The 22,143-nt window shown below is 42.7% G+C and overlaps 1 protein-coding gene across 2 annotated transcripts in view; it reads right to left on the bottom strand.

Moving 5' to 3' along the window:
• Positions 1–7,748: 7,748 nt before the first annotated feature.
• ZNF606 (zinc finger protein 606) overlaps positions 7,749–22,143 on the bottom strand; it is a 22,407-nt gene continuing 8,012 nt past the window's right edge. Inside the window, exons 5-7 of one of the 2 annotated variants that reach the window (XM_008706491.2) lie at positions 17,977–18,103; positions 17,183–17,278; positions 7,749–11,726 (exon numbers count right to left, since the gene is read on the bottom strand). In XM_008706491.2, the coding sequence (XP_008704713.1) occupies positions 9,751–11,726; positions 17,183–17,278; positions 17,977–18,103 (2,199 nt within the window). In that variant the 3' untranslated portion in view covers positions 7,749–9,750. The remainder of the gene's footprint in view (positions 11,727–17,182; positions 17,279–17,976; positions 18,104–22,143) is intronic. The other variant, XM_040632749.1, reaches the window with a different exon arrangement.

Raw genomic sequence — 22,143 nt, forward strand, 5'->3', positions numbered from 1 at the left:
TGGTTAGGCGCCTGCCTTCGGCTCAGGGCGTGATCCCGGTGTTATGGGATCGAGCCCCACATCAGGCTCCTCCACTACGAGCCTGCTTCTTCCTCTCCCACTCCCCCTGCTTGTGTTCCCTCTCTCGCTGGCTATCTCTGTTAAATAAATAAATAAAATCTTAAAAAAAAAAAAATCCTTTATACTCCACCACCTATTCATCTCTCCCTCCAACCTCTTCCTGGCAATCACCAATCTTTACTGTTTCCATAATTTTGCCTTTTCCAAAATGTCATATAGTTGGAATCATATAGCATGAAGCCTTTTCAGATCGGCTTCTTTCACTTAGTAATATGTATTTGAGGTTCTTCCATGTTTTTCCATGGCTTGATAACTCATTCCTTTTTAAAAGCTATTATTTTGGATAATTAGTTTGGATGTTCTTAAGTTTGCAGATTTAGTGAAAACTCACATTTCTACAATACTGGATCTACTCATGCAAGAAGCACTTGTATCTCTTAATCATTCACATTTTCATTAATACCTCTCGACAATATATGTAAATTTATTGCCATAGGTTTCAGTTCTTTTCATTTTCCCCTCAACATTAAAACGCAATTTTCAAAAACGGAATTCCCCCTTTACATACCCCATCTGCGGCTGGTATATAAACACACCTGTTGTTCCAATATTTGCAAACCGCCCCCCGGCTAGTCCTCGCAGGGATGTCGAGGGCCCCATCTGGCAGTTTTGAGCGCGGCCCAACAGCCAGAGACCTTTTCACGCCACCAGGTTATAACTCCTGCAGCCCTGGGAGTTCACCGCGCACTTCAGGGGCGGAGCAGGGCGCTGTGCCTTCCGGGCGTTGTAGTTCGAGCCTCCAGAGCCTGACCTGGTGGACTACAAGTCCCAGAAGGCCGCGCGGCCCCGCCGTGTCTCCTAGGTAACCAAAAATCTGCGGCCGCGGGCAGCGCCCACTCTGCTCCTGTGGGAGCAGACGGCGGCACCAGGGATACCCTTGTTGCCAGGCGCCTTCTGGGCACCTGCGCCCCGCGCCCTGTCCCAAAGTGAACTGGGAGTCGGGGGTCGGCGCCCGAATCCCTCTCGTGGCAGAGGAGGGCGACGGGTCGAGAGAGCGCAACGTCTAGGCGGGAAAGGCAGGGGCGGTTCCGGGAGCCGCGAGGAGGCTGGAGCGGGGTCTGCAGGAGACCCGGCCGTAAAGCGGTTGCTGCAGGTCAGGCCAGGAGGTTCTGCTCCAGCGGCCAAGCGACCCCGCCGACTGTTCAGCTGCCGGCTCCGGGTGTGAGGGGAACGCGCGTGCAGTCTGTCGGGTTGTCCCTCTGGAGCTCTCTCGGTCTTCAGCTCCACCATCTGCCTACTCGGTGCCATGCCTGGAGGCTGAACCAACCAGCATGCGCGAAGCTCACCCAGGCCCTACTTACAAGGATAGGGTCCCCTGCGGCTTCTCCCTACTCCTGTTGTCCTCCGGTTGCCTTGGCGGTTTGCGTAAGGTTGAGAGTTCAAATTATTATTGCCAGTAATATAAATCGGATCCAAGCTTCTTGGCCATGACCGCGATCTTTGGCTGCTTTTGAGCTTCTCTTGGCCTTCAGTACTTTCACCACGATGTGGTTGGTTTGTGTTTATCGCGCTTTGAGGTCCTTGTGTGAATACGCAGGTGGAAGTATTTCATCGCTTCTCTCCACAGCCTCTGCCCACGTTGGTTGGAGCCACCGCAGCCCTCACGCTTGCCTTCCTGTCATACTGTTGTCTCCATTAGTCCGTTACCCCCACACAGTACCCAGAGGGGGCTTTGTAAATACAAAATCATTCTCTCCTTCCTTTAAAGCTGCTTGGGGGTTCCCAAAGCCCCTAGAATATCCTTCCAATACAGAAACACGGCTTTCACACATGGTTTTGGGTATCAATGTATTGGAAATAAGGATGTCCAGAGTTAGGGCGTTTGTAACTGGGCTATTTATATCATGACCTTAAAAGACTTGCTTACATACATTTACATATAATGCATGTGAAAATCTCCTCCCTGCCCTCTGGGGTCTTTGTACTCCCTGACAGTGCTAAAGCACTGGAAAATCCATTGAGCCACATGGCAGTCCCTGCCCGTTTTCACAAAGTTCCAAAGGAATAAGCTCACAGCCTCCCAGTCCAGCTGGTTTACTAGTACACTGGACAATTATAACATCCAGTAAATAGACCAGGGCAAGTACAGTACCCAGGAAGTTCTTAAGCAGTGAGGTTTATTCTTCCAGTTACTCAAAATCCAACTCAATCTCACCCATTATTCCCTCTATATGCTCTAATAAGTCCACACCCCCAAGTTCTTCCCTTTGGCCTGGGTTGTCTTCCCTGGACTCTGTTAGGACGCTCTTATTGTCATAATAACATGGGAGGGTGTTTAGAGAGTTGAGTTTGGAAAGAACCGTAATGCTGGTTTGGCCTTTCATTCAACAGACATTTGTTGAGAACTTGCTGTGTGCCAGACACTGTTCCAGGTCCTGGGTATTGAACACTGAACAAGTGAAAAACCATGACCTATTGGAGTTTGTATCTTGTTACGAGTGATACAGGCAATAAAAAGAAACATAACAAGTTGGTTTTACAGCGTGCTTGAACTTGACAGATGTTATGAATATTTAGACTAGAAGAGTAGAGCAGGGTAAGGAAATCAAGAATGGGGGGGGGCTCTGCCATTTTAAACAGAACATCTTGGCCTTGGACTTGCCTGTGCTGTGCTGTGTGCTGCTCCTATGGAGAAGTTGAGAGAATAACAGAAGGTATAATGGGACGTGGTCTCCAGTATCTTTCCACAGACCTCATGTTGAGACAATCCATTCAAAGATTCACAACTGAGATTCCAATTCTAGTCCCTACATGCCCCACAGGCACCTACCTGAGATAAACCCAGGAATAACTTAAGAGGCAAAAGATCAGAGATATCAAACTGCTAGAAAGACCCGGACTGATACCTGATTTGAACTAGTATGCTGGGCTGGGTGGCTAGAGCAGGAGACAGATAGCTGAGCTGTGAGAATAAAACAAAAGGAACTCCTGGAGTTTGCTCTTGCTTTTTCCCTGCCTTTGCCTTGGAACAGTGCCTGTGCCCACAGCTGCAGTAAACCTAACCTCTGGCAGGCTCTCTGAGGAGTAGAATCAAGGCAAAGCAGTAGCATGTGCTTATGAGTAGCTGAGAAACAGGCAAAGACCACATTACCTCGGGCAAGTGCTTCTCCACCCTGCCTCCTCAAAGCTTGGGGATAGCGAATCACATTCCAAAGAGTTATCTTGTGAGGTAAGGAAACGTTGACTAGCTTTCTGATGCCTCAACCTCTGCTCCCAGGATCCATTCCCCCCACCCCTGAACTATTTATAGGGACCAGTCTGATCCCGTCACATGTACACAGAACAACTGATGGAATAACCAATGACCCCCAAAGAAATACACTTACTGGCCAAAGTAATAAGCAATTTTCTGAGCATAACAATTCCAAGAGAAAACACACACTGCATTACAGATTCCATGAGAAGCAGATATATTAGAACAGATGGACCAAAATTTTAAATTAGTCTATTAAATACATTTAAAGAGATAAGGCATGGCATTAGCAATAGGAAATGAGAATATTAACACATAAAAAAGAACCAAATATTAAGTATGTAAAACAATTGTTGAAATGAAGACATGTAGAGGAAATAAATAGCAAAATGGACAGCTGATAAAGAAATTAGCAAACTGGAAGAGCAAACTGAGGAAATGTCCTGAAAAAAGGAAGGAAAAGTAGAGAACATAAAAGAAAGGCTAAGGAAATGGACAACAGACATAAGCATGCTAACATCTGAATAACAGGAGTCCTAAATGAGGAACATTTTAAATCAAAAGGATAAAATATTAAAAAATAAAGACATAAATTTCCATAAGTGTTTAGCACATGTCCAAGAATATGTCACTCAAAATTCTTTTACTGTACTATTACATATTACAAAATTTCATATTTGTATATTGGTCTATGCTAATAATAACTATTACAATTACTATCAGGGTTTACCTTGTTTTTACTAGAGACATAACACCATGTATATGCAAGATTACTCAAGATAAAATCAGAAACATAGGATTTGACCTTGGAAAGAACTAAAACATTTGTCAAATTTTACAATCTGTGGGATTCTTTATTGCCTCCTAGTTCTTTCTTCTTTTAGTCATAAATGAGAAGGGGGGCAGTTACTCCCTGGTAAACAAGGAAAATAAAAAAGAGAGAAATAAAGAAATATTAAAAGCTTAGAAAGGAAATACAGAGGCATAGAATCAGAAGATGGATTTGTCTGGGAATACTTGATTGCTTTCCAAAGAAGTGGCCTAGAGCTGGTGAGCAGAGCACCTGGTGGATTAGTGACATGAGTGGGTATAAATGACTGTGCCTCTATATAACCGTCAAGGACATATAAAAGATGTATAAAAAGAACAGTGTAAGTCCAGAAAAACAAAGCCCACTGTGCGCTATGTGGTAGAAGAGTCTTTTTTTAAATAAGATTTTTTAAAAGATTTTTTATTTATTTGAGAGAGAGAGCAGGAGCGGGATAAGAGGCAAAAGGAGAAGACGACTCCCCGCTGATGAGGGGCTCGATGCTTAATCAACTGACCCTCCCAGGCACCCCATATTTTTTAAATTATATTTCTTTGAGAGACAAAGAACAAGAGAAAAAGCACAAACGGGAAGAGAGAAGCAGACTTAACCACTGAGCGGGGAGTCCAACATGGGGCTCAATCTCAGGACCCTGAGATTATGACCTGAGCCAAATGCAAATGCTTGACCAACTGAGCCACCCAGGTGCTCCAGAAAGGTCTGAATCAAGGAAGTTTAACAGAAATCCAGGCAGAAAGAGCCTGAATGTGGTAGACTGGCCTGGATCATTCCTTGTTGTTCTCTGTATTTACCAATCCTTGTGCAAGCCTCACGATCATCATTCTGCTTCTTTCATTTCTGTTACCATTCGTCACTGAAACAAAAGTAAGGCTTTATTCATTGGTCTCAGATTTAAGCATATCATAGGCTTTTAAAAACTGACCTCTCATCTCTTGTGATGCTCTTCGCAATCCCTATTTTCTTCTCCCTATGTTAATACCCTCCTTGTGCAAAAATGTTCTCGTTCTTTTAAAAAAAAATGGATATCATGGGGCGACTGAGTGGCTCAGTCATTAAGCGTCTGCCTTAGGTCATGATCCCAGGGTCCTGGGATCAAGCCCCACTTGGGGCTCCCTGCTCAGCAGGAAGCCTGCTTCTCCCTCTCTCACTCCCCCTGCTTGTGTGCCCTCTCTGGCTGCCTCTCTCTCTGTCAAATACATAAATAAATAAATCTTTTAAGAAGTATATAAAAACAAAAAAAATAAAAATAAATAAAAATTTAAAAAATGGATATGATAAAAAGACATAAATTTCCCAGAATGTTAAACATTCAAGACATCAGATTAAAAGTCTCAGACAGTTTCTTATTAAGTTAAACATATACTTAACACAAAACTCAGCTCTTCCACTCCTAGGTTTTTACCCAAGATAAATGAAAACTTGCATAAACAAAAGCGTTGTAGAAGAATGTCTATAGCAGCTATATTTACAATAGCCAAGACCTGGAGACAACTTAACGTTCATCAACAGGTGAATAGGATAAGTAATGGTAGCACACCCACATAATGGAATGCTATTCAGCAAAAAAAAAAAAAAAAGGAGTAAACTACCGATATATGCTACAACATGGGTGAGCCTCCAAAAAAAAAAAAAAACCCTTTTGTTGAGCAAAAAAATCCAGACACAAAGGTAAGTATATGAATAGACTACGGTGTGATTCCATTTATGTGAAAGTCTAAAAGACAATTCTAATATGTAGTGACAGAGCAGATAGGTGGTTGCCGAGGGCTTGGGGGAGGGAGGATGGGTGGAGATGAACTGTAGAGACATGAAGGAACTTTCTGGAAAAGTGAAAACACTCTGTTTTGATTGTAGTAGTGGTTACAAGGGTGTATACATTTTCAACACTCATCAAATTGCAGCCCCCAAAATAAAGTCCTCAGCATACCAGTGGTGTTTGAAGCCTCAAGACTGGATGAGACCATCAGAGGTGTAAACCGGTAGAAAACAGGGCACCCTGACAATAAGAGGTAAGGGAAGTGGAGAGAAAACAGCCAAGGGGGCCTGAAATGAAGGCCAGAATCAGGAGGGAACTCTGGAAAGCCTGCTGAAAAACATGTTTTAAGGAGGAAATGATCCATTATTGATAATGCTACTATTTCAAGGGAGAAAAAACAGAATTGACCACTAGGTTTAGCAATGTGGAGGTCATCTGGCAGTGAGGTAGCTTTGGAGAGGGTTCGAGAAAGAATGGAAAGTAGAGACTCTTGAAAAATTTTGCTTTCCACAACAAAACACAGAAATTATGCAGGAGCTAGAAGGGAATGTGGTATTGAGAGGTTTTCCTTTTTTTTTTTTAAAGCATGTTTGCATGTTGGTGGGAATAATTCAGTACATAGGGAAAACCTGATGATACATGAGATAGGGGAAACTTTGCTGGAGCAATTCCCTTGACTAGTACGGAGACAGGCTCTGGAGCCAACCCAGTCAGTTTGTATATAGGTACCTGTGGGAGAGCATGGACACTGTGGAAGGTAGGTAGATGTTATGGCACGCTTCTGCTGATTGCTTGTTCTCTCAGGGAAATAGGGGGCAAAGTCATCTGCTGGCAGTGAGCATGAGGCAAGGTTAAGTCAGGGGATTGCTGGAAGCTTGATACTAAATAGCCAACCAGCTTAAGAAACAGAAGGTGGAGGTGTTCCAGTCACTAGTAATGGAATAGTCCTAGTGGTTAACAAAACCATGAGCAGAGGGGTCAAAGAACTGAGGTCAGCACTTGAGAAGACCATTGAGATGGATGATGGATAATACAGGAAGTATTATGATGGAAGTGGTTCTAGATGCAGTAAGGCAGGTGCTGAAATTGTTAATATGTGGATGAGTGACCCATTAGATGACTGCAATGAAGGGAAGCAGGAGTGATGGTCTCACGTCCCAAGAGTCAAAGGTAAGTCTTAGAGAGAAGGGAGGAACGATCCAGAAGCAGCAAATGAGAGAAGTGGAAGGGAAAGGAGCCACCCCTGGAGCCATCATAAGAGACACTGTGCATAGGAGACGCAAGCTTCAATCACAGCAGGAGGTGAAAAGGGAGAGCTCATGGCCGAGTAAGAGTTCCACCTGGGTCCAGAAGGTTCCAGAGTTGGTGAGGAGTTGAAGATGGGGCCCGAAGGGCAATGAACTGAGCCATATATGGGTTAGAATAAGGGACGTGAGGGGGCCTGGGAGTCCTGAACATCCAAGGCACACTGTGCACATAAGGCTGTATGACAGGTGGTAGGAATGTGGGGGATCCTTCCAGGAGGAAGCAGAAGTCTGGGACTTTCTCTTGACTTGTGAGGTGGGCTGGGCCACAAGAGGCACTTTTAGAAATTTGTTTTAAAGGATCTTAAACTGGGTAATAAAGAAAAATTTGTCAGGATGCTTGTATAATCTTGTGTATGAATTATGAGATCCTTTAGAGTCCCTAAATCAGAGAAACTGGATTTGCTCAAAGTGTATTACATCGGCTATTAGAATACTATATCCATATAGTGACAATATGACTTGATACATACCGCTTTCTCTTACAGAGATGTTGCTAATTCTATTCTCTCTAAAGGTCTTTGCACAAATCACATGAGAAATCCGTTCAGTTTATTTACTCCTGCAACATTTATTGGGTGGCCACTATGCATTAAGCCCTGAAAGGTAAGGAATCAGATGTTACACACCTATGTGAGTTCCAGCTACAGGAGTCAGATGGTGAACTCAGCCTCCCCACACCAGTAGACCACCTTCTCAACCAATGGGAAGTCATGGGCCCTGCAAGAACTAGATGAACCTTTTGTACCCTAGATTTCTAACCAATACCCTTGAAACATATCCAAGAATTGTTGGCCTCTAATTATAGCCCTTCTTTAGGGAAATACAGGAAATATTTATGCATTGGAGAGAAGTCACCTAAATCCTCTTATCCATCTTGCCTCCCTTTCACTAGGAGCAGAGAGACTTGTTCACTCTGATGAATTGGTGAGCTCCCTTCCCTTTGAAGCCCCCCTACTATCAAGCAATCTTCTCAGCTAGAGAAGAAAGCACAAACTGAATTTGAGGGAGACCTTGAGAAATAGTGCTCCCATGTGCAGCAGTGTCTCTTGCTCTGTCCCATAAGGGCCATTCTAAACACATCAAGGGGCATTCCTCAGCATTGCCCAAACCTCCAGTGAGTCTTCCAGCCATTGTTGTGCTGTAATCCTCAGGGTTGTGGGTAGTGAAATCCTAGGGAACCCAGGTCCCAGAAAATGCAGTGATTCTGAATGTCCAATTCAGATTTCATATTCCAAAGGGAGTTTAGCTCTCATGTTGCCAGAAATCATTCAGGACAGAGAGCCAGGTAACTTTATTTCTCATTGTTTTGGAATTTCTGGATTTTTATTATTAAATATCTACATTGGAAAACTGAACAAAAGAAAAAAATTAGGGGAAAAAAAATCACTGGAGAGGCAGCATAACATATAGTTAAAAACATGACTCTGGAGCCAAACAATCTCAGTTCCATTTCTTAATAGCTGTGTGTCCTTAGGTAGGTTTCTCAACATCTCTGCCCGTTTCTCCATTTATAAAACTGGGATAATAATGGTACCTATCTCATAGAATTAAGGAGACTGAACAAGTTAATATTTCAAAAGCATTTAAAACAAAGCCTAGCACGTGGTAAGTGCTGTGTTTGTAAAACTTTAAAAAAATCTTAAATTAACCAGGTTAATTTCTCCATGGGTCCTTCCAGTCTTTACCCATATACATTTTTTAGATGTTATAATAGCTATGTATGTACGATTTTGTGTCCTTTTCATTCCTTCACATTATGTATATTGATGCAGTGTCCACAGTTATAACTTATAGTGATTGCCTAAAACAAATTACAAATGAATTGTCCAACAATGCAATCATGAGTAAACTATGGACACTAACACACTGGGACATAAACTGTCACCTCTTGTTCCAACATCAGTCTCATACTTCTAGGTAACAATCTTTCCATCATTAGTAATCTCATTTACTAATCTCTTCTAAGGTTAATCTTGATCAACAGTAAATATCCCATTCAACACATTTTTTTTCTTAAATTCAGATTTAGTATTTGATATTCTGTTCCTTAAAGGGCACCCACCTCCTCCCTTTATAACAGCAAAATCTGTATTTCCACAATTATGCACAAGATGTTACTATAAAGCTTCCCATCCATCATTCCAGCTTGATGCAAAACAGTGTATTTTAAGTTGAAAAACTTTTCCCAGAATGAGCTTTTCCCCTTAACAATGCACTTTGATCCAAAAATAGTTGAGATCTCTTACGAAAAGTTGTCTCATTCCCTACATTCATGTTCCTTAAGTAGCATTCCTGGTGGACCACTAGGGGAGTTTGGAGTTTTCATCACTGTAATTATCTGACGTTAAATAAAGGCTACATAACTGCTGAAAGCTTTTTCCAGTCTTTTCATTCATAGGTTTCTTCTAAGAAGTTATTTTCTATTGAATAATAAGTCTTCCTGAATTCTTACTAAAAAATTTCCCCTCTTGATTTATAGGGTTTTTTTTTTCCTTTTTCGCTGCATTACCAAATGTACAATAAAAGAAAAATCTATCAATTCAATTCACAGTTTCTCTTCACTATGATTCCTCTGATGTTGAAGCAGGGCTGAGTGACCACTAAAGGCTTTTCCACAGTCATTGCATATAAAGCGTTTCTCTCCACTATGCATTCTCTGATGAATTATAAGAGAAGAATTCTTACAGAAAGCTTTCTCACAATGATTACATTTGTAGGGTTTTTCTCCAGTATGGTTTCTGAGATGTACAATGAGGGAAGAACTCTCATTAAATGCTTTCCCACATTCATTACATCTATATGGTTTCTCTCCAGTATGAGTTCTCCGGTGTGCAATAAGGTGAGAGCTACAGTTAAAAGATCTTTCACACTGATTACATTTATAGGGTTTCTCACCAGTGTGAATTCTCCGATGAGCAACAAGGTGACAGCTCTGGCTGAAGGATTTTCCACATTTATTACACTCATAGGGCTTTTCTCCAGTATGAGTCCTTTGATGTCTAACAAGGTGAGCCATCTGGCTGCAGGATTTTCCACATTTATTACATTCATAAGGCTTGATTCCAGAATGAATTATTTCATGTTTAGTGAGGGCTGAGCGTTCTCTGAATGCTTTGCCACATTCCTGACAGTTATAGGGTTTCTCTCCTGTGTGAGTTCTCTGATGGGCAATAAGATGGGAGCTCCAGCTGAAGGATTTTCCACATTCTGTACATTTATATGGTTTTGCTCCAGAGTGAGTTCTTTCATGTTTACTAAGGGCTGAGTAATCCCTGAAGGCTTTTTCACATTCATCACATTTAAAGGGCTTCTCTCCAGTATGCATTCTCATATGGGCAATAAGATGGGAGCTCCAGCTAAAAGATTTCCCACATTCAGTACATTCAAAAGGTTTCTCTCCGGTATGAGTTCTCTGATGTCCAATAAGATGGGAGTTCCAGTTGAAAGATTTCCCACATTCATTACACACATAAGGTTTCTCTCCCGTATGAATTCTTTTATGTACAATTAGATGAGAATTCCAGCTGAAGGCTTTTCCACATTTATTACATTCGTAGGGCTTTATTCCAGTGTGAGTCCGTTCATGTTTAGTAAGGGCTGAGCGATTCCTAAACACTTTTCCACATTTATCACATTCATAGGGTTTCTCTCCAGTATGAGTTTTCTTATGCTGGATAAGGTAAGAGCTCCAGATGAAAGATGTCCCACATTCATTATATTCATAGGGTTTCTCTGAGGTGTAAGTGCTTGTATGCTGAGTAAGGAATGAGTCATACCCGAAGACTTTCTCCCATTCATTGTATTTATACGCTTTCTCTACAGTACCAATTTTTTGATGTTCCATAAATGATGAGAAATAAAAGATATTCTCATATTCTTTGTAATCATACTGGTTTTCTCCAATATGAAGTCGTGGATGTTCATTAAATGATGGGCTCTGGTTAAAGATTTGATGGCATTCCTTATATTCATAGAGTCTTTCTCCTGTATGCATTCCCTTATGATCACCAAAATGTAGTATATGATTGAAAGATTTAACAGCATCAGTACATCTAAGAAGATTATCTCCAGTTTGCATCCTTTCAGGCTGAATAGGTTGTATGGACTGGTGGAAGGCTTTGTCATAACCGTGATCTCCACAGGTAATCTTATCTGCATACATTATGGCTGAGTTACACCGCCAGCTTTCACCATTTGTATCAGGCTTATAGAAATGTTCTATTTGAGAAACTCTCTGCGATGGAACAAAGTTTAAGTTCTGGCTATACTCTGCTCCAAGTCCACAGAATTCAGAACCTCTTTGAGACAGTACTTGCTTTTGCATGAAGACCATTTGCCTCATAGCTGTACTCTGGTTCATGTGATACATTTCTAATTGGTCTTTACATCCCAAGACTTCTAACCTGGAGAACCAAGGATCATCCCATATGTATCTTTCCAACTTCACGCTATGGGATTGTTCTTCCTCAAAAATGCTTTGTGTTGGGATCAATGCTTTGCTTTCAAGATTTCTCATCCACTCTGAAATAATCAGAAAAAAAGCCATGAGAACACAGAGAAAAAACTTCTAAAAACAGAATGGAAAACGTGAGATTTACTGTCCATATAATTGAAAAGGCAAACGTGGACTTATTTTCAAATAGATTGGTAACACACAAAGAAAGACTGTAATAGGGAAGAGAATAGTAAAAAGTAAACAAAAAAAAGAATGTTAACCAGAGTGTGTACTAGATGCCAGTAAAAGCCATTTAGGGGTATTTTCCCATGGAAAGGAAGACCTTGTGGTAAAGAGTTAACTGCACGGGGCACCTGGGTGACCAGGTCGGTGAAGCACCTGCTTTTGCCTCAGGTCATGATCTCAGGGTTCTGGGATCGAGCCCCTCGTTGGGCTCCCTGGTCAGCGGGGAACCTGCTTCTCCCTCTCATCCCCACTCCTGCTCTCTCTCACTAGCTCTGTCTCTCTCTAATAAATAAAAACTTAAAAAAAAAAAAAGTTAACTGCGTGCCTGAGTTGTTCACACTCTACACAATCCCACAGAGGCCTGTTTCATGACTAGCCTTTGGCCAACTACCAGGAACTGAGATCTCAGAATGGTCTAAGAGTGTTTTGCATGCTTGAGGTCTTGGAGCACACCGTCTCAATATCTCTAAATAGTTTGTACAAATGTCATTTTTGGTGAACACCTGCTGTCCTTCCGGGGACCTGGAGCTTCAGTGACTGCTGTCAGTTATGCAGGCATTTTATACCCACATGTTCAATCCCCAGCAAACACCCGGCACTCCTAGGCTCAGGCAAGCTTCTCAAGTAGATGACACTTCAGACATGTTGTCACAACTCACTGCTGAAGGAAGTAAATGTGTCCTTTGCAACTCCACTGGAAAATGACTACTGAAAGCTTGCACTTGGTTTTCTCCGGACGTGCTTCATGGGCCTTTTCCCTTTGCTGATGTTGCTTTGTATCCTTTCACTGTAATAAACCATTACTCTGAATATAATGATTTTTGAGTTCTCTGAGTACTTCTAGGGAATCACTGAACCTAAGGGTAGTCTGGGGGATCCCTGACAAAGGACACAATGAATACTATCATGTTGAAAAAATAAGAAATAACTTGCTTAAAAAATAAATAAGTATCCAGGCCTTTAACTAATGTTTAAATGATTAAAGTGTCCTAATTCATTTCTGTGTTATAATATCCTGACTCCTCCCTTATTTTGACACCTGCCCCCGCAAAAGGAGGGGGTGGGGTTAAGAGAAAGTACCACCAACAAAAGTTTTAAGCAAGGATGTTATCTATGATAATAAACTATCATATTGTTTCCTATTCAGTTCAGTCAAAATTCATCAGCTCAAAAATCACCATGCTTTAAGGATACTCCTACAGTTACAACTCTTCTAATAACTACAGAATCATTTGTAGGGGAATGACACAAGAGACGGACTTGAAAGGCAACATATTACAACGAAGACAAGGGAGGTATAGCCTGATATAATCTGTACTTAAAGGCTGACTCTGTGCTATCCTTAGAGGCTGTTTCTAATGGTTCCAGGAGATTGTGAATCCGGTGAAATGTTTGGGAAATTCAATATAAGAAAGCCACCCATCATCATTGCTGAGGTAACAGTCCTCCAACTGAAGGGGTTTGTATTAGTTTCCTATTGTTGCTATAACGAATTACCACACATGTTGCAGCCTAAAATAACACAACCTTATTACTTTACAGCTCTGGAAGTCAAAAGTCCAAAATGGCTTCTACTGGGCTAAAATCAGGGTAGCTTCCCTCTAAAAGCTCTAGGAGAGAATCCTCATCATTGCCTTTTCCTGCTTTTAGACGCTGCCTGCATTCTTTGGCTTACAGCTCCTTCCTCCATCTTCAAAGCCCATCATTCTATCTTCTGTTTCCATCATCACATCTTCTTTCTGTGTCTCTGACACTCCCGCCTCACTCTTACAAGGACCTTACGATTACCATGGGCCCACTCAGATAATACAAGATAATCTCTCCATCTCCAAATGTACTCACATCTGAGAAGCGCTTTTGCCATACGAAGTACCATATTCATAAGTTTAAAATGTGGACATCTTTTTGCGGGTAGGAGTGGTGGGGTTGTCATTATTCACCCTACCACAGGGTCTAAAGTCACAGACACCTGACACAACCTAGACCCTTGTCCTCTTTCTCTAGGTTTTTCTTCTCTCTTCCCTATACACCATTTCCTTCCTTTTACTATCCTAGTCCATTACAAAAGGGGCTCTACTCTGCTCAGGAACTGGCATTTATTACCAATTTCAAGCTTAGCTCCTAGAAGTTAGGGAATGATCATCATATAGCTTTTGAATTCTTCCAAAAGAAACTTTAAGAAATGGTAGCTGACCAAATGAACAATTCTTGTCCAACTTTATATTCTGCACTTGTGGCCTGAGCATCCAGAACCAGAGACAAAACAACAAGTATAGTCTAACCTGAAAGTTAGAATCTCTGTGATGAGAGGACATACCAAACAGTTATGGACAATACACACAGTGCATTATTGAGAGACTGGAGAGACGTAGAAGCTGGGTGGGTGGGAGGCTGGAAAAGGAGATCAGCACTAACAGAAACAACCCAGGAAGGTTTCACACAAGAGAAATGACATAACTTGGTCTTCAAGCCTCATTTGAATACAGACAGCCTGCTCTTATACGGCATGAGCTAGTCAGAAAATGAGAAAAGTAATAGGAAAAAATTGGACAGTCTTGAAATCTAGTCAGTTATTTAAAAAGCTACTCTAATCACTATAGATTTACTGACAGAGACCTCATAATGGAAGATTTCAAGGAGATAAATCTAGAAATAACATCTGAGGTAACTAATAAGAATTTACTCATTAGGGGCGCCTGGGTGGCACAGCGGTTAAGCGTCTGCCTTCGGCTCAGGGCGTGATCCCGGCGTTATGGGATCGAGCCCCACATCAGGCTCCTCCGCTATGAGCCTGCTTCTTCCTCTCCCACTCCCCCTGCTTGTGTTCCCTCTCTCGCTGGCTGTCTCTATCTCTGTCGAAGAAATAAATAAAATCTTAAAAAAAAAAAAAAAAGAATTTACTTATTAACTTGAGCTGGAATTTTGTAAGGAATCTGAGAGTGATGTTGGTAGAAGCTGGCTGACACTGCAGAGGCAGCAAATCGTAGGAGGTAGAAGAGAGATTACTTCTTAGAGAGGAAAGAGTGGGAAGTCAGGATGACTTCTCAATTTCCAGCTTAGGGGACTCACAGAAGGCTGGTGCCAGGGATACGCATCAAGAAGAGGGGGAAACATCATCTATAAGGAAGAGATGAGATTCCTGATTTACTGAGATCAAGGAGATATTTGAGGTGGTTTCAAGATGGTAGAAGTGTGAGGATGGAGGTGGTGGAACCACCGGGCTCAGGATGGTGGCTCAGGACAGTAACTCAGAATAGTCGGCGCCAAGAATAGCAGAGTGAAAGCTACCAGAATTCATGAACCCTTGATGGAAGGTTTCGGATCTGAATGGGGGCAACTGATGAGACTCAAAAAAAACCCCAGTTCATTAGAATGGATGGGAAGACATCCACCTTCAGGACTTAAGAGCAGGCTACGGCACACTGTTAAATTGAAAACACCAAGATACATAATCTACTTTTGTAAAGGTGAAAATAATCATATCCCTATATGCTTGTAGTTGCATTAAAAAACTGGAAAAATACAACAGAAATTATTAAAACTGATTATCTGGGGCAAGATGTCAGTAAAAATGGCAAAATAAGGGCCTCTGAAATTTCGCCATTCCCTAAGAGCAACAACACTGGCAAAAACTGTCAGAATCAATTTCCTCAGAATTCTATAAATTAACCAAAGTCTTGAAGAAGCCAAGGGAAGAGTTTATTCAAGAAAAACAGCTGAATTTTTATAACAGTGAGCTTTGTGGCATTGTAAGTTACCCTAGTCCCATCTCTGGCTCCCCAGCTCAGTAGCAACCTTGGAAAATTACAGTCCATATTTCTGGTACTAGAGGAAACAGAATGAAGGTGGAGGTTTCCCAAAGCCTCATTCCCAAAGAACAGTCATTATTTGACCTATTTGGTGGTTCCTGGAAGACCTCCCTTGAAAGGTTGTCAGGGGCTAGAAGCCTCTAAGGAGCAGGTATTTGTTAAACAGGCAATGTATTAAAAAAGTCGCTACTGCCTGAGATGACGGAAAATAGCTGAGGCAAACAATACACAAAACCAAAAAGATTCTTAAAAAGCTGTGGAATAAGAGGTTCACAGGGCTTTGCAAAGTTCTAATATATTCCTGGGAATCTAGAACACCCATCATAATTAAACTATTAAAAGCCAAAGAGAGGATCCTGAAAGCAGGAAGAGAGAAGAAACTCTTCACATACAAGGGATTCTCCTATGATTAACAGTTTATTCCTCTTCAAAAACCAAGGAGACTAGAAAAAAAAAACCCCTGTAAACTAAGAATTCTGTATCTGGCAAAACCTTCCTTCCAAAATGAAGAGGAAAGGAAAGCACTCCCAGATAAACATCATCTGAGAGAGTCTGTGGCTAGCAAACCTGCCCTAAAAGAAATAGGAGTCCTTTACGTTGAAATGAAAGGACACTAGACAGTAAGTCAAAATATAGGGCACCAATAAAGGTAACTACATAGGTAAATATAACAAGACGTTACAAATGCATTTTTTGTTTGTAACTTTTTTCCCATCTTATTTAAAAGACAAAAACAAAGCAATAACTATAAGTCTATGTTGATGGACACATGATATATACATGTAATTTGTGACAATAACAGCATAAAAGGGGGAGAATGGAGATATACAGAAGAAAAGTTTTTGTACACTCTAAAATTAATGGTATTATTCCAAACTACAGAGTTATAAATTCAGATGTTAATTATAATCCCCAGGGCAACCACTAAGAAAATAGCTCAGAACTTTATAGTAAAAAAGTGGTTACCTTTGTGTGTGCCCTGTGTGTGTAGGGGGTGTGAGAAGAATAATATAGATAACAGCAGCAAAAGTAAATGAGATTTTTCAGCTTACTCCTTTTATGTAGCTCTGGGTTTTTTGAGTCATGTGACTAGATTACCTATATAAAAACCTTTAAAAAAAAAGAAGAAGAAGAAGAGTCTGTGGCTCCTCGCTACGAGTTTGGCAATAAAGGAAAGGAGAGCAACTTAAAAAGCAGGTAAGTGAATGAGAAATCACCAAGACAGGGGCAGCAGAGGACATGAGAATTATCAGGAGAGCGGATGGCAAGGAAGGGAAACTACAGCGCATAAAAACTGTTACCTTCCTAATAAGGTGGCCACCTTTGCTCTGAATCAACAGCTGCAAGTAAGTCAATGCATGGGATAAAGCTCCTTGGAGGGAACTGTGAACGTCTGAGAAAGGTACCTCATCGTGGCCTCAGCCCACTTTCCAAACAAAGGAGGGCTTGGAGGAAAGTTCCTTGCTCCCCCTTGGGCCTGCTCTCACCTGGACAAGTGCTTTGAGGATATGCTTGTTCCACTGACCATGGCTCCTCTCCTTGCTCCAACAGAGAGATGACCTCCGGCTTGGCAATCTGATTCCCTATGCATGGAGGAAAAACATAGCTTTGTAAACTGCCCTTGCCTATTCTTCCCCGAGTTCTCACTCGGGCAGAATAAACACAGTCTCTCCCACTTCATGCTTTATAGGCATTAGGAATTAGTCCTTGAACATCAGGCTCAAGATCATCTCAGTCCTTCTGAGATACCCATGAGGTCTTTTTTTTTTTTTTAAGATTTACCAAAGAGTGTTATCGGTTGTTGGTGGTGGTGTTAAGCATTGCTAATTTCTTTGTAAATTGAGAAATAATTGACATATTACATAATATCAGTTTCAGGTATACATGATTCAATATTTGTATACATTGTGAAATAATAATAATCCTAGTTAATATTCATTACCACAGTTACATCCTGTGAGCTTTTAAACACAGAGTAGCAGAAAGTATTGCAATGAGGGCGCCTGGGTGGCTCAATCAGTTAAGCATCTGCCTTTGGCTCAGGTCATGATCCCAGGGTCCTGGGATCAAGTCCCGCATTGGGCTCCCTGCTCAGCCATCTACTCTCCTGATACTTCTCATATTCTCTGCTGCCCCTTTCTTCTGCTTCTCCATCTCCCACTGCCTGCCACCACCCCTGCTTGTGCTCACTCTCTCTGTCAAATGAATAAATAAAAGCTTAAAAAAAAAAAAAGGTATTGCAATGGAAACAGCTTTATTTACTCAGGCAGCTCCACCTTACCCACAGACAGCAGATGCCCATAGGTCTCCAGCATCACATCACGGTAGAGGGTCCTCTGAACAGGGTCCAGCTGTCCCCATTCCTCTTGGGTGAAGTCCACAGCCACATCCTTGAAGGTCACTGGTTCCTAAAAGAGTACAGACGTTCCTCCTCAGCCTGCTGCCACACCCTCCTGTGGTCTCTGGGGATGCAGTGAGGCTGACTGCACTGGGGAAGAGACAGGATACAGAGGAACTGTCCTAGATATATTCAGTACTATAACTGATTTGGGTTAGGTCCCACTGGGAGCCACCCAAGGGCCCTGTATTTGCAATGTACTCTTAAGGTATGTGGCCCCATAATAACCACAACAAAGATGAGCAGGTCTCTCCTAAGGCTCTTACCCAATTCTAGTAATACTGGCCAGTACGGATGGGATTCCCACCAGGGCAATGCCTGCCTTCTTCTCTGGAGATGAAGATACTTAAGGCCAGGACCAGGAAGAAAGCAGACTACAAGCACTGGGTTGGAGTCTGCTCAGCATGTGGGTCTAGGACCTGGATGGATGATCGAAATATTCACAGGCCGTCTTCCTGGCCACTACTGGGAGGATTCCATTCCCAGGTCTTCTCTGTCCCAAGGACTGGAGCTAAGAGTGAGACAGGTTTGAGCAGAGCAGCCCAGGCCAAAAGGAATCCGCTCCAGCCGCCGTCAAAAAGCACCTGAGTTTTGGGGCACCTGGTGGCTCAGTTAAGCCTCTGCCTTCAGCTCCGGTCATAATCCCGGGATCCTGGGATCAAGTCCTGCGTCGGGCTTCCCCGAGAGGGGAGTCTGCTTCTCCCTCTCCCTCTGTTACTGCCCCTGGTTGTGCTCTCTGTCAGATAAATAAAATCTTCTAAAAAAAAAAAAAGCACTTGAGTTTTAAAATGTTCCAACTGAGCTTTTCAGGAAAAATAGAAGCAGGAATGCTCTAGAGAGGAAGATAAATTATAACCTAAGTTTGACTTCTGCAACGAACAAATCCCTCACAGTGCTCTCTTTTTAAGATTTTATTTATTTGAGAGAGAGCGAGCGCGCATGCACGTGTGCAAGTGAAGGAGCACGAATGGGGCGGGGGTGGGGGGGAGGAAGGGGGAAAGAGAGAAGCAGACTCCCCACTTAGCAGGGAGCCTGACACAGGACTTGATACCAGGACTGAGCCACCCAGGCGCCCCCTCACAGGGCTCTTAAGCAAATCAACGTGAGCTTCAGTTATCTCGGCAAGTCCAGGGTACAATGGAGTATGCCCTCCCTTGTGGTGGTAGCGGGAGTGAGCTGTCCATCATGGGTAGTATGTTAGAATCCCCACAGGCCCTGACAGCTTCTAGGTCCTCCTTTCCATCTGGAAACTGGCTTTCTGATCTACCTCTGTGTCCGTGAATTTCCACTGAGTGTCCTGTGAGCCTCTACCATTGCCTTTCCCATGGCCTGCCTTTCTGCTCCTGCTAGTCAAGGCTCACAAACTGAGCTTGTTATCTCTGATCAGGGTCGGCTGTTGTGACTGGGTCTTCAGCGTATCAACTTTTACTGTCAGTCTCAACTGCTCCCCTTCCACCTTCATACGATGCTTGGCTTAAAACACAGAACTGATTCTGCTGCAGTGATTCCATTACTCCACAATGCACATAAAACTGCTGAGCACAACCTCTCTCAGTGAAACTATGCCTAACCTTGGACTCATCAGGGCCAATACCTTGGTTTTCTTCTACAGACCTGCCTAGGCCTCAGTTTCCTTGATGGGTGATGCTTTTATGTTTCACGTAACAAACTTTTTAACTGTAACATTTGGACAGAGACGTGCACAAAGCCTAAATGAGCTGAAATCATAAGCTCAGTGTCGTCTCACAGAGCAATCACACCCAGGGCAACAGCTGGGAGGCCAGGCTTTCTGACCAGGATGCTCCTGCTGTGCTCCCCTCATACTACCTCATCTCCCCAGAGGGTGGCATCTACTTGATGGCTTCCAAGTTCACCTACACTTCACAAGGTTCAAAGCCACGCCCTGGCAGTTATCAAGCTGGTGAACTGAGCCACAAGTCAACCACCAAGCTAACCACCCCTCCCAAGACCCTAAAGGAATCCCGGTGCACAAATTTAAAAAGGAACAGAAGAACTATATCTAACAGACACTGAAGGACTGAAATTATCAGGAAGTAATTCTGCAACCTTTCATCAAATAGTGGACGTTGACAATCATCAATGACGACCGCTAAATCACACATGAAAGGCAGACAGGGAACATGCCTAAATAACATGAAGACTAATGGAGAGGCAGCTATTGTTAGCCTAATACAGCACATCATCCGAAAACGGGAGCACGAGACATCCTGTGCCACTAATGCAACACAGTAGGAAGGACTCAGCACCACCAATGATGTACTCTTGCCCAAAATCTGGGACCTGAATCTACCGAGCCCTCCAGTCCAATCATCAGTTTACAGGAGACAAAGGGAAGAGGAACTCACCCAATGACATCAAGAGAGCAAAATCAGACAAACCAACACGACAAGTGACCTAGTTTCTTCAGCATATGAAGCACACATAGTGTGTGGTCCTTTTTTGGATTCTCATTTGAACAAACCAACCGTAAAAGGTATCCTGGGGACAAGTGGAAAAAACTGAACACTGCCTGGATATTAGCGAATAATAAGGAATTACTGTTAATTTTATTGGGTGTGATAAAGGTAGTGATAAAGGCATTATTTTCTAAAAATTATGTATCTTTTAGAAATATACACGTGTTTATAAGCAAAATGACAGAACTGCTCAGATTTGCTGAAAGATAGTCCAGTTTTCAAAAAGCGTCAGGATAGATGAGAAGGCAGAAAACTGAAGGCTGATGGCTGTTGTTACTGAACACGGGTGTTTGTAATAATGCCCTCCACCAAGAGATGTTCACATCCTGAACCCCAGAACCTATGACTGTTATCTTAATATGACAAAGGGACTTTGCAGAGATGTGATTACGTTAAGGATTTTGATTTGGGGAGATTATCTGGGATCATCCAGGTGGGCTCAGTGTAATCACAAAGGTCCCTATAAGTGAAGGAGGGAGGAGGCTCTGAGTCAACTCAGGAGATGGGACGTCGGAGGCAGAGGCTGGAGTGATGCACGGTGAAGACAGAGGTGGGGACCGTGAGCCAAGAAATGCAGGTCACCTCCAGAAGCTGGATAAAGCAAGGAAACAGATTCTCCCCTGGACCTTCCAAAGGGAACACAGCCCTACAGACCCCTCCCCCTGCCTTTTTTTCTGTCTTTGAAAAATGTTACCATTTATTGACATCTGAAGGGGAGAAGAGATAATATATGCCAAAGAAGAGGAATCAATGGGAAGATGGAGCTGGCCAATTGCCAAGAGCCTACAGATCCCTTTTAGACTTCTGGCCTCTAGAACAAGAGAATAAATGTATATTGTTCTAAGCCATTAAGTTTGGAGTAATTTGTTACAATGGTAATAGGAACTAACACAAGATCCAGATTCCACCTTACGGTTTAAAAATCCCCCAGTTTTGTAAGAATGGGAAATATCCAGAAGAGGCCATTAGTGATGTTCCACACATTGCTGCAAGATGGGGAACAGATAAAAGTGTGGCAGACCAAGGAAACAGCCCTACAGGTTATTAAGGGGCTACAGTGGAAGAAGTTCCCAAGAGAGGCTTTGGGCCCTGAGCTTAAATGATACATTGAAGGCAGAGTGAGAGCCAGGCTGAAAACAGGTGATGAGGTGAGTCTGTATTCAGGAGAGCTTTGCCAGTTGTCCCACCTCCCAATTGGCCACTCAACCTTGTGGGCAGCATGACCACCAACTACCCTGCACCTACACTTGGGCAACACTGCCTAGATCCTTCCCACACACAAGAATGTATGAGGTTCTAAGGCTGCTTCCATGACCAGCAACCCCGGAGTTGAGGTATCTTCCACAGGGGACAGGGTAGGGAGGTCTGTGACCTGACAGCCAGCTGCATACCCAGGAAACCAGAAGCAAAACCAACTTGATGGTCCTGGCCCAACCAGGACCACGGAGCTTAGAGTGCGACTTGTCGGGAGGCAGATAACACAGACACACACATACAAAGGGAGGCAAATCAGGAACCAGACCTGCTCAGCCACAGCAAAGCAGGATGCTCAAAGATAGCCTCACCACTCTTT

The sequence above is a fragment of the Ursus maritimus genome, unplaced genomic scaffold (assembly GCF_017311325.1).
Source record: "Ursus maritimus isolate PB19 unplaced genomic scaffold, ASM1731132v1 scaffold_19, whole genome shotgun sequence".
Taxonomy (NCBI): Eukaryota; Metazoa; Chordata; class Mammalia; order Carnivora; family Ursidae; genus Ursus; species Ursus maritimus.